This window comes from Arvicola amphibius, chromosome 5 (genome assembly GCF_903992535.2).
Source record: "Arvicola amphibius chromosome 5, mArvAmp1.2, whole genome shotgun sequence".
NCBI lineage: Eukaryota > Metazoa > Chordata > Mammalia > Rodentia > Cricetidae > Arvicola > Arvicola amphibius.
The window spans coordinates 680830-691779 of NC_052051.1; the positions used below are offsets into that span (position 1 = coordinate 680830).

The 10950-nt window shown below is 50.0% G+C and overlaps 1 protein-coding gene across 1 annotated transcript; it reads left to right on the forward strand.

Annotated features, from left to right (window-relative positions):
• The first annotated feature begins 1658 nt into the window (after window positions 1-1658).
• Window positions 1659-10591, forward strand: Stmn3 (stathmin 3). The gene is made up of 6 exons (XM_038331157.1): window positions 1659-1761; window positions 2395-2494; window positions 8363-8458; window positions 8680-8855; window positions 9620-9811; window positions 10222-10591. Exons 2-6 carry the CDS (start codon window positions 2476-2478, stop codon window positions 10279-10281), a joined length of 543 nt encoding a protein of 180 aa, XP_038187085.1. The 5' UTR covers window positions 1659-1761; window positions 2395-2475; the 3' UTR covers window positions 10282-10591.
• Window positions 10592-10950: the final 359 nt, after the last annotated feature.

A 10950-nucleotide genomic window follows, 5' to 3' on the forward strand; every position in this document is an offset into this window, starting at 1 on the left:
CTGTCCCCCACTAGCTACAACACTAGGGAGAGCAGACCCTGAACCTTGCCTGGGAAGAACAGCTGAGCTAGCCCTGCACATGATGGACATATGAGTGAGCCAGCCATGAAGTTGTGAGCATGAGAGAGTTGTCTGTCATTTGGTGATATGGGTAGGGAAAAGATGCCCCCCTTACTCCTCGCTCCTTACCACCTGTGACAGATGAGTGAGCTGACTCCTCCCCTTTACCAGCTGCAGCACTCAGGAAATTGGGCCCTGCTCCTCACCTAGAGCTGACCTTGTTGGCAGAGGCATGGGTGAGATAGCCCTGAGGTGAGAGAGTGGGATAGCTGGCAACATCTCCCGATGTGGTGATGAGGGCAAGGAAAAGATGCCCTCCCCCCTTTACCCTGCCACCTGTGACGGGTGAGGGTAAGGGTGACCCTCCCCCTTGCCAGCTGCAGCGCTTGGGAAAGTGTACCCTGCACCTCGCCTGGGCAGCACAGTAGAGCCGACCCAACAGGTGGAGGTGTGATGTTGTGAGTTTGGGAGAACTGTCCCCACTGTCATGTGGCAATATGGGCAGGGGAGAGATGCCTCCCCCCCCCCCGTCAATACCTGAGGCAGGTGGAAGAGCTAGTCCTGTGGTTTTAAGAGCAGGAAGCTGTCCCTGCCCTCCTCATCTGCAGCACTTGGGAGAGTAGCCCCTACACCTTGCCTGGGCAACACAGTAGAGCTGGCCCTGAAGGTGTTGGTGTGGAAGAACGGCCCTGAGGATGTGAAAGCCGAAGAACTGGCCTCACCCCTCACTCAGTCCTGCTAGAGGTGAACCAGCCAGGGCAATTCTGAAGACAGGGGAGAACTGGTGGGCTGACCAGCCCTGCAAATACCCAGACTCAGAACCTGGGCTATACATTGGCCCACTCCAACCAACATCCACCCCATCTGTGATCTGCTGGAGCACAGAGTGGGGATGGAGTCGGTCCTGCGGACCCAGGGCTGGAAAATCTCTATGACAAGGCAGCAACAGGATGTCCAGGAAGCCTGTAGCAGAGACCAGGAGCTTCAAACCAGACCAATGACTCTTTGCAATGAATGCCTACATATAAAGAGTGTACGGATAACAGGGTCTACTGTGTGACTCACTGTATCACACTGTAGCTTCCATGGTGACATTTTCCCCTTCTCCCTTTTTCCTCCTTTTTTTTTCCTCTTAAATTTTATTTGTTTTATTTGGGCAGGGGAAGGAGATGGGCGGGACCAGGAGGCATGATGTGAAAAGCACAAAGAATAAATAAAAAGAAAGTTAAAAGAAAAAAAAAGAAAGCTAGCTAAAATAAACCTGCTTTTGAGCCAGAAAGCAGCATTTCTCCACTGTCCCTGCTTCATTTCCTTGAAAGTGACTGGGTTTCTTGTCAGAGGTAATGCTTTATGGAATAGCAAACAGATCTGATTTTAGGTTCTAGCGTTGATGGATTGTAACTTGTAAGCTGAAATAAATCCTCCCCCTTTTATGTTGCATTTTTCCAGAGCTTTGCACCCCCACCCCCACCCCAGGGTCTCACTATGTTGCCTTGGCTGACCTGGAACTCACAGAGATCCTGCCTCTCAAGTGCTGGAACTAAAGACATGAACTACGACACCCGGCCCTTGACCAGAGAATTTTATCATCACAGAAATGAAACTAGAACAAAACTCAGCTCTGGCACGTCTTTCTTTTCTGTCTGCTGGGGTCTGGCATTTTGGCTTCATCTTACACCAAAGACGCAAAGGCCCAGAGAGGTAAGAAATTCTTTATCCTTCATGTAGAGAATGTCAAAGCTGATGCTAGAACCTGACTTGAGGTCACATCAAATCATAAGCCTCATTATTCCCTTTATTTAACCAGAACCTGCTCGTTCCCTGGCACAGAGTTACTTCAGATATTCTTGCAGGCCAGTCTCACCCCTTGCAAACCAGCGAATCGAATCCCTTCCCTTTAGCACAGACAGGGGCTTAGTGGTCATCCAGCCTCCCCCAGCCTCTGTCACCTACCCTGATGATGGAACAGGCCCACTCTAGCCTTGTTCCTTCCCTGCCTGTTCTGGGGAATGAGTCCTGTTTTCCTATCCTCCAAGTCACACAAAACCATCTTACAGAAGTGTCATCCACGGGTGTCTGCAGATAAAACATGGGCCTCTTGCTACATCCTTTGCTCTTCTCTCCCTCCATCCCCTCCCACTGTCTTCTCTTTGATAGTTGTTATCCTCGGTTGTTCATTCACTGTCTCTCTGTCTCCCTCCCTTTCCTCTCTCCTCTCTCCTTTCCTCTCTTCCTTCCTCTCCCCTCCCCTTCCTTCCACCCCCTCTCCTTCCATCCATCCCTCTCTCCCTCCCCCTCCTGCCGCGCCCGCCCTTCCTCCCTCCCCCTCCACAGCATTGCAGCATTCGCCTACTGCAGCTCCCAGACGCCGCCCGTATCCCTCCGGCCTCCTCAGCCCCAGCCGCCGCCAGCACCATGGCCAGCACCGTATCTGGTAGGGCTCGGGGGCCTGGGGTGTCGTGGGACCGCGGTGGGTCTGAGCAGAGGCCATTGTCTAAGCAGAGGCCTTGCCCGACGCAGGAACAAGTTACTGACTCTGTTTTCCTGTGTTGAACCTTGTGCATGGCGAGGCTGGGTTGGCCCTGCAAGAACGGGGGTCCGGAGCTCTCAAGGGCTGGAGGGGACTCAAGTGCGGGGCGGGGGGGGGGGGAATAGCAGTCGGATGCGGGGCAGGAGCCGCGCCCTAGGCACCATCGCATGAAGTCGGGCTCCGGGGCTCACTGCCCCTTCAGGCGCCGGAGTGCGGGGCCAAGGTGTAACTGCGACAGAGTGGCTCTGCGGATTCTTGCCTGCGGATAAAAGTGCCTGCAGTGGCGCTAGGAGGTCCTTTCTCTAAGGTTCCAGCGACCTTGGATTTCAGTGCTTTTGAGTCTCCGTAGGGAGTCGAGGCGGGGGCGGGGGAGGTAGGACCCTCCGCAGAAGCCTGGACCTCGGTCCCAGAGAAATGGGGGGGGGAGGGGCAGGGGAACACAGTAGGGGACCTCTGAACGTCGCGGGGAGGGAGGTTTGAGTCTGCAACAAGCAAGGCTTCTCCACCACCTAGATTCCCCTCTGTGACCGCAGCAGCTGGGACCACCCTCTGCGACGCTAGAGCCACCTGCTCCAGCCAGAAAAACCTCCGCCCTTTGCGCCGCTGGGTGTAAGGGGAGGAGAGGCTGTTGCATTTCCAAACCTTTCCGGGGTGTGGTGGGGTCTGCTTTCGTAAGGAGTCTCCTACACCTCAGACTGCATAGAGGGTCGAAAGCGTGCGGAAGAGAAGGCTCCGGAGTGGTTTGCAGTGGCTCCATTTCGGACCTGAGAACCTAAAGCTGGACAGCCCCTCCCACACTGGATGCCCCGCCCAGTCCCCAGCCCCAGCAGGGCTTCGCCTTTTTTTCTGGGCGTTTGAGACTGCAGGACGCATGATACACCCCCCCCCCCCCCGACCTTGCTTTTCTCTAAGAACCACAAGCTCTTGCTGCCTTTCCTTCCCTCAGCCCAGAAGGCTGATCTCGGCGGTCAAATAGGTCAACGCTTGGTTCTCCCACTCTTTGGCTTTGGCCCTAAGTACAAACTCCACCCATCACGCGGTCCTGCCATGAGCCCACCCCTCATGCCCGGAGAATTTCAGTATCATCCTAGGAGGGGACCACGTGTGTAAAAGACCCTTTAAGCTCCAACTCCAAAAACATGGACCCAATCTCAGCTTTGTGCTATAGCCAGACCTGGCCCATCAGCCCCAGGTAAGGTCTTCCTCTTGCTTTTTGTCTCTAAAGTACCAGTTCCTGGTCAGTTGTCCTGTCGTGCTCACCTTCCTTAGGCAGGTCTTATCTGTGATCACTTCTCTGTTTGCTTCTTGAAGATCTGTCTTCTGGGAAGAAATTTCCTCATTGTCTCTCAGACTGAGAGAAACCATACCAAGGAATGTCCATGACCACAGGACACTGTGCCCCTGATTGCAGCTACAACATATGGTTCAACTTGCCAGTTGAACACTTGTTTTTCGAACTTTGACTTCAGGGATCTCTAACCTAGGCGGACAGCACCCTACACTTCTCTCCAGATGTTCACACCTGTCTAGGCTGGTATTGCTCCCTGAATCCCTACCAGTCTCCCCCATGCTGAAGGGATAGTTATCTGGAAGACAGCCTCCTGGTACAGGTTCATAAACTTGATGTTATCTGCTATGAACCTGCAGTCCTTTCCCTGTGAATGTTTCATGCACAAGCAGAAATGGCCTTTGAGCAACTCTCAGGCACCAGGTTCCTGGCCTGACCTATGAGGACAGTCTATCAGGAGTTTGTATACAAGATGAGAAATGAGAATATGGAACATTTGGGCTGGCAGTGAAGTAGGTGCTAGCAAGCTCAGACTTGAAGACAACAAAACCCCTTCTCTCTGGCCTCTCTAGTCCAGGTCTATCCTGCCCTAGCCAAGACCCTCTTCTTACTCCTGCCCTCCTGTCTCCTCAACACAAGACTGACCTCCCCAAGATGTACAAGATATCAACTGGCTTGTTGCCGTTAATCTCTCAAATCTGTTAGTTCCTTATCACATGAGCGGGAGCATGCCCCTCTACCTCCTTTCTTGGATTAATCATTCATAGCACAAATACATGAGTCTCTGTTGTTTATGAAAAACAAAACATAATGTGGCTAGGTGTGTTACACTCAGGAGGTAGAGGCAAGATGATCAGGAGTTCAAGGCCAAGCTTTGCTAGGTAGTGAGTTCAAAGTCAGCCTAGGCTACAGTTTACCTTGTCTTAAAAAGAAAAGCCAGAAAGGAGGAAGGAAGAAAAGAAGGAAGGGAAGAAAGAAGGAGGGAGGGGTTAGAAGAAAGGGAGAAGAAAGAAGGCTCAAAGCAAGGGACTGGAACGATGACTCGGGTAAAAGCACTGGCTGATCTTCCAGAGGACCCAGGTTTGAGTCTCAGTACTCACATGGCGGTGGCTCACAAACCTCTGTAACTCCAGCATCAGGGGATCTGACTACTCTCTTCTGACCTCTATGGACACCAGGCACAAATGTGGTATACAGATGTACATGCAGGGAAAAATATGCACCCATACATATAAAATAAAATAAATAAAAGCATGAAGTCCCCTTTGAGGCCTGCCCCTTCCTGGCTTTCTCTTTTTTTCTTCTCAAATTCTTCTGAAGACAATGACTAGCCCTGACTTGCCCACTCTGGCAAGTCACTGCCCTGTCTACTGCCTCTTGGGCTCCATGCTGCTTCCAAATAAATCTGAGTTATTAGAAAATTTAAATCAAAACAGCATTCCCTTGTGCTTGTAATGGAAGGACAAACTTACCATGAAAGCTTTGGCCATTTCTACCCCATATCCTTAATTCTGTTCCAACTCCTTCTTTTTTCTTCCGAGACAGAGTTTCTTTGTGCAGTCATGGCTGTTCTGGAACTCGCTCTGTAGACAAGTCTAGCCTTGAACTCATAGGTCCACCTGCCTCAGCTTCCCTAATTCTGGGATTAAAGGCATGTACCACCACTGCCTGGTCCAACTCATTTTTTTTTTCCAAGACAGGATTTCCCTGTGTAACAGTCTTAGCTGTCCTGGAACTAGCAGACCAGGCTGGCCTCGACTCACAAGGATTCACCTGCCTCTGCCTCCTGAGTGCTGGCATGCACCTCTACCACCTGGCCCAACTCAATTTTTAAAAATTATTGGGTAAAACTTGTTCATAAAGTTTCTGATCTATCTAAATGTTTGTCTATGTTCCTCTTGTCGGTTCCCTCAAAAGGTGCTAGTAGGTAATCAGACATGGAAGCTGTCTTCTTCCTTCTCCTCCTCTTCCTCTTCTTCCCCTTCATCTCTCTCTCCTCCTTCCCCACCCCTTCCTTCTCCTCCTTCTTTCCCTCCTCTCCCTCTTCTCTCTCTTCTTCCTCCTCTCCCCTCCTCCTTCTTTTCTTCTTCTGTGTCTGTCTATCTAGAGTCCTAGGTCTGAGACTTGGATTCTACCAGACTTTGGGAATTGCTAGAATGGAGGGGAAAACAGTGGTTATCTAAAAACTGCATTTCAGTGAGCGTTGCTAGTGTCACCCCAGTAGACTAAGACCTAGCATTGTCCCCATGGAAGGGAATAACTGTGCTGGGCTTGGAAGATTCTTGAACTTTACCAAAATAGTAGTCTCCAAGGAGCTGGTTCACAAGTGAATGGATTCACAACAGTAAGATTGTTTTCATTTTTAAAGTAAGTGTCTCTTCAAGCTGTGGTGGTTCATGCCTTTAATCCCAGTCCTCTGGAAGATCATCCAGGAGGCAGAGGCAGGCTGATCTCTGTGAGTTCAAGGCCAGCCTGCTCTACAGAGTAAGTTCCAGGATAGCCAAAGCTACACAGAAAAATGTTGTTTCAAAACAAACAAACAAACAAACAAACAAAAAGCCACCCCAAACACAAAAACAAACAAAACCCAACAACAACAACAATAAAACACACACACGCACAAACAAACAAAAAAGTGAGTGTCTCTTTTTTTTTCCATCTGGGGTCAGGGTCATAGCATCAGGCTTGCCTCCTTTTCTGGTTGGGTAGCAGGATGGTGGGCACTTGATCTGGAAGGAAGCAGTGGATTTGTAGGGCTGTGTGGACATCTCCTTTGTGTTTGTCCTCGGTGGAACCTGGGCTGCAAGCCTACCTGAAATGTCAGTGAGTGGATGTCTGGAGAGAATGAAGATTCACCTCAGAGTGGTAAATGATGCAGAGGTAGTGACTGAGATGCTAGTTTACAGCTAAGTTTACAAGCCAGAGACAGATCCCCTACAGGTGGGAGTCTCAGCTATTTGGGAGTCGAGGGCAGGAGGATTTGAACCAGAGAGTTCAAGGCCATTTTGAGCAATATAGCAAGATCCAGTCTTTGAGGAAGGGAAAAAGGGAAGGGGGGAGGCAAGCATGAAAGGGAGGGATATGGAGAGGGTACCCTACATTTATGCTTGTCCTGGTCATGAGAATGGTAGCAGAGACACGCGGATTTCTGTGAGTTTGAGGCTAGTCTGATCTACATAAGGAGTCTGAGGGAAGTCAAGACTACATAGTGAGATCCTGTTAAACAACAACAAATGGGAAAAAAAACCAAAGATACAGAGTTACATGTAATCCTAGAAATGTATGTTCAGAGAAAGAAACAATTTGAACACCTATAACCAGAGATACAGAAAGACTCAAAACAGCTGGGCATAGTGGTTTACATTTGTAATCTTAACACAGGAAGTTGAGGCAGGAGGATTATGGGGAGCTAAATGCCATCCTGGACTGGAGTAAACCCTGTTTAAAAAACAAACAAACAAAACAAGTAAAAATCCAGAAAGAAAAAGACACAAGAGGGTTTGGAGGGATGGTTCAGCGGTTAAGAGCACTCACTGCTCTTATAGGGGACCCGGATTCAATTCCCAGCACCCACACAGCAGTTCACAGCTACCTGCATCTGCCACTCCAGTCCCAGAGGAACTACACCTTCACACAGACATACATGTAGGCAAGACACAAATGCACACAAAATAAAAAAAAAATTAAATTAAAAAAAGACACAAGAATAGTGATTAAGTAAAAAAAGACAGGACAAAGACCCTGACATAAGTGTTATAATTTGCTCAGACTAATCAAAAAAAGTACCTTAAGACTGGGTGTTTCTTTTAAAAAGTAGAATTTTTTTTCTCTATAGACTAGAAACTCAAAGTCAAGGTACCACTAGGCTTGCTTGACTAGTGAAGGTTGCTTCCTCATTCATAGGTGTGTCCTTGTGACCTCACATGTTGGAAGAGCTGAAGGATCCTGTGCAGTAAGGTCATTAGTCTCATTCAGGAATCTGCACAAAACAAAACACAAAACATAACCCAAAATTGTTTTGATTTTCTCATTTTAGACAAGGTTCTATTCCAGTTTGCATCTTTATGACCGGCTCACCTCCTAACATGGGAAGGGAACATTCAGATCACAGTAGGAAGAGAGGAACATACAAAAAGTATCAGAGACAGGTCAGGCACAGTAGTGCACATCTGTAATCCTAGTTTTGGGGAACACAAGTTAAAAAGATCTGCCTGGTGTACATTGATGAGTTCCAGGTGTGTACATTAATGTCTCAGAACAAACAGAGGCAAGGTGATGCACACAGATACATCCAGCCTTTCGGAAGCGGAGGCAGTGGATAGAGTTCAAGGTTGCTCTTGGCTACATAGTGAATTTAAGACCAGTGTGGACTACAGGAGATCCTGTCTCAAAACAAAACAAAGAGAAAATCAAATATGTACTAGATAAAGAGCAAAAGGAAAGGAACGATCATGGTTCCGCTCACCTTGACTTCACATCCACAGCCTACAAGGAGAAGATGAAGGAGTTGTCTGTGCTGTCGTTGATCTGCTCCTGCTTCTACTCACAGCCTCACCCCAACACCATCTACCAGTATGGGGGTGAGTTACCCACGCAGCTGCTGGCCCTGCTCAGCTAGGGCATGGCCATCTTCCTTCTCGACTTCTGGTAATGCTGTGCCCTGGCGGGTTGCTGCAGAGAGTATTCTGGGGGAGGGACTCCTTCTCAACCCATGTTGGGATGTGTGCTGGGAGAAGGCCTCTCATACCACCTGTATCCCATGGCTAGGCCTCCTTAAGTCCCCATCTGGTCTTCCCTGCAGATATGGAAGTGAAGCAGCTGGACAAGCGAGCCTCTGGCCAGAGCTTCGAGGTCATTCTCAAGTCTCCTTCTGACCTATCTCCAGAGAGCCCTGTGCTCTCCTCTCCCCCCAAGAGGAAGGATGCTTCCTTGGAGGAGCTGCAGAAGCGGCTGGAGGCAGCTGAGGAGCGGAGGAAGGCAAGGACTCTCCACGAACACTTGCCATCACTGCCCAGGCTCTTTGTTTGATCGGAGCATTGGGCTGGGGAGTGTAGGACTTGCTGCTGAGGATGAGATGGAGAGATGAGAATGGATGGTGCCCAGATGGTGGCAAACATAGGGCAACATAGCACCACGATGTCCCTTCCCAGATCCCTGTGGACACACCCTTTGCTGAGCAATAGTGGAGAGCTGGGACCTAGCTAACCTAGCTGCATCTCTACCAGCTCAGTGTTCAACCTGGAGTTGAATGGGGGAGGTCTGGAGAAGCCCCCACAACTCAGGGTTCAGAATTTACTCTGCTTCTTCAACATTTGTGGGCTCCAGAGTTCTCAGTCCAACAAGGAGACTCTGTGGCTAAGTAGGGTAGCACAAAGCAAGCCATTTTGGTTTACCTGGCATTGGAGAGGCTCCTGGCAAGCAGAATTTTCAGTGCAAAAGCCCCAAAACTGGGATGGGACGTAGGATAGTATAAGACCCCTAAGCTCAGAGAATTAGTGCCAGGGACTGAGGGTATCATGTGAAGCTGGGAGGGCAGGACAACAAGTCACAGCCAAGTGTCATTAAGCTGGGGACAGAGGAGGGGCGTAGCCGATCCTCTGCAACAGAAACTTGACTCAATTCCCAGGCCAGAGATGGTTGTGGCCATCCCCAGAACGGCTTCTGGGTCCGGGTCCCGGCAGGTGACGCACGTAGGGTTTGTCTAGCGATTGGACTCCTTACTAACTCCTAACTCTGCACAGACGCAGGAGGCTCAGGTGCTGAAGCAGCTGGCAGAGCGGCGTGAGCACGAGCGCGAGGTGCTGCACAAGGCGCTGGAAGAAAACAATAACTTTAGCCGCCTGGCGGAGGAGAAACTCAACTACAAGATGGAGCTGAGCAAGGAAATCCGCGAGGCTCACCTGGCAGCACTGCGCGAGAGGCTGCGTGAGAAGGTGGGCGCGGGGTTGGGGGCATTGATATGGGAGGCGTGATTACTGATGGGCAGGTTCTAGGTGTGGGATCCGGTCTGTACACTGAGTGAAGAAGGGGGTTCTAATAACGTCTTTCTAGACTTTTCTTTTTAGTGGAGCACTTCCCTCAACGTTGGAATCAGGCCCAGAACCTGGTCCTAGTGAGACATCTTTAACAATCACAGTAATATATGGTTAAATTAATTATGAAGCGCTCTGAAGGAATTTGCATTCTCATGGGGCTCAGCTCCAAGAGGGGATGGAATTTGTTTACGCTGCGGCTCCAGCGCTCCTGGAGTGCGGTGGTGCCTGCCGCCTGTATATACACGGAAGTTTCTAGGGACATCCTTATCCTTGACCGCTCCTCAGGGCTTCTCTGCCTGTCTTCACAGGAGCTGCATGCTGCTGAGGTGCGCAGGAACAAGGAGCAGCGGGAGGAGATGTCTGGCTAAGGAGCATTGGACCCAGCAGCGACGAGAAATATTTTCGGGTTTTGTTCTTGTTTTGTTTAATTCTGTCTAGATGCAAATTTTGTTCCTGCTTCTATCCGCTCCCTTGCACCTCTAGCTTCCTACTTCTCTTCCCACACTCTGAACTGTCCAGTCCTTATAATGTGTCTGACTTTGGACTCTCCCTAAAGGAGTTCCCTAGGCAGGAGATAATGTCCCCTGTTCAGACGCCAGGCCAGGCGCGGCTGGGGCTCTCTTGGTGGCCGTCTTAGTGGATGTGTTGGCAACCTTAATAAATCTAGTGGCAGTGGCACTAACGTGTGGATTCTCATTCAAGTTCTCAGACTGGGTTCTCAGACTCCCAGTTTCTGCACGGCCAGACAGCGGCACCTGCCTATAATTGTATGGGAAACTTTGTGGAGAGACTCTGAAGAAGACAGAGAAAGACTGGGGACCCCAGAGTAGGTTGGGTCTGCTCTGTCATTGTGGCCAGTCCTGAAGCCTGTGAGCTGCAGAGCATGCTAGAGCTGGAGAGTGAGAGGTACAACATTCTAATGTGTTTGCACAGGAATCCTGAGGTTACCTAGCCCAGTGGCACCCAGGCCGACTTTAGAGCCTATTGCCACTGCACAAGGGCTGTGTAGAGTATTCTCTCACCTGAGTTGGTTTGGC

What these genes read in the sequence shown, in the direction of transcription:
- Stmn3 (XM_038331157.1), top strand. An exon ending in CAGCTGAGGAGCGGAGGAAG is followed by an intron (nt 8,856 to 9,619) that starts GCAAGGACTCTC and finishes AACTCTGCACAG; the next exon opens with ACGCAGGAGGCTCAGGTGCT. An exon ending in GCGAGAGGCTGCGTGAGAAG is followed by an intron (nt 9,812 to 10,221) that starts GTGGGCGCGGGG and finishes CTGTCTTCACAG; the next exon opens with GAGCTGCATGCTGCTGAGGT.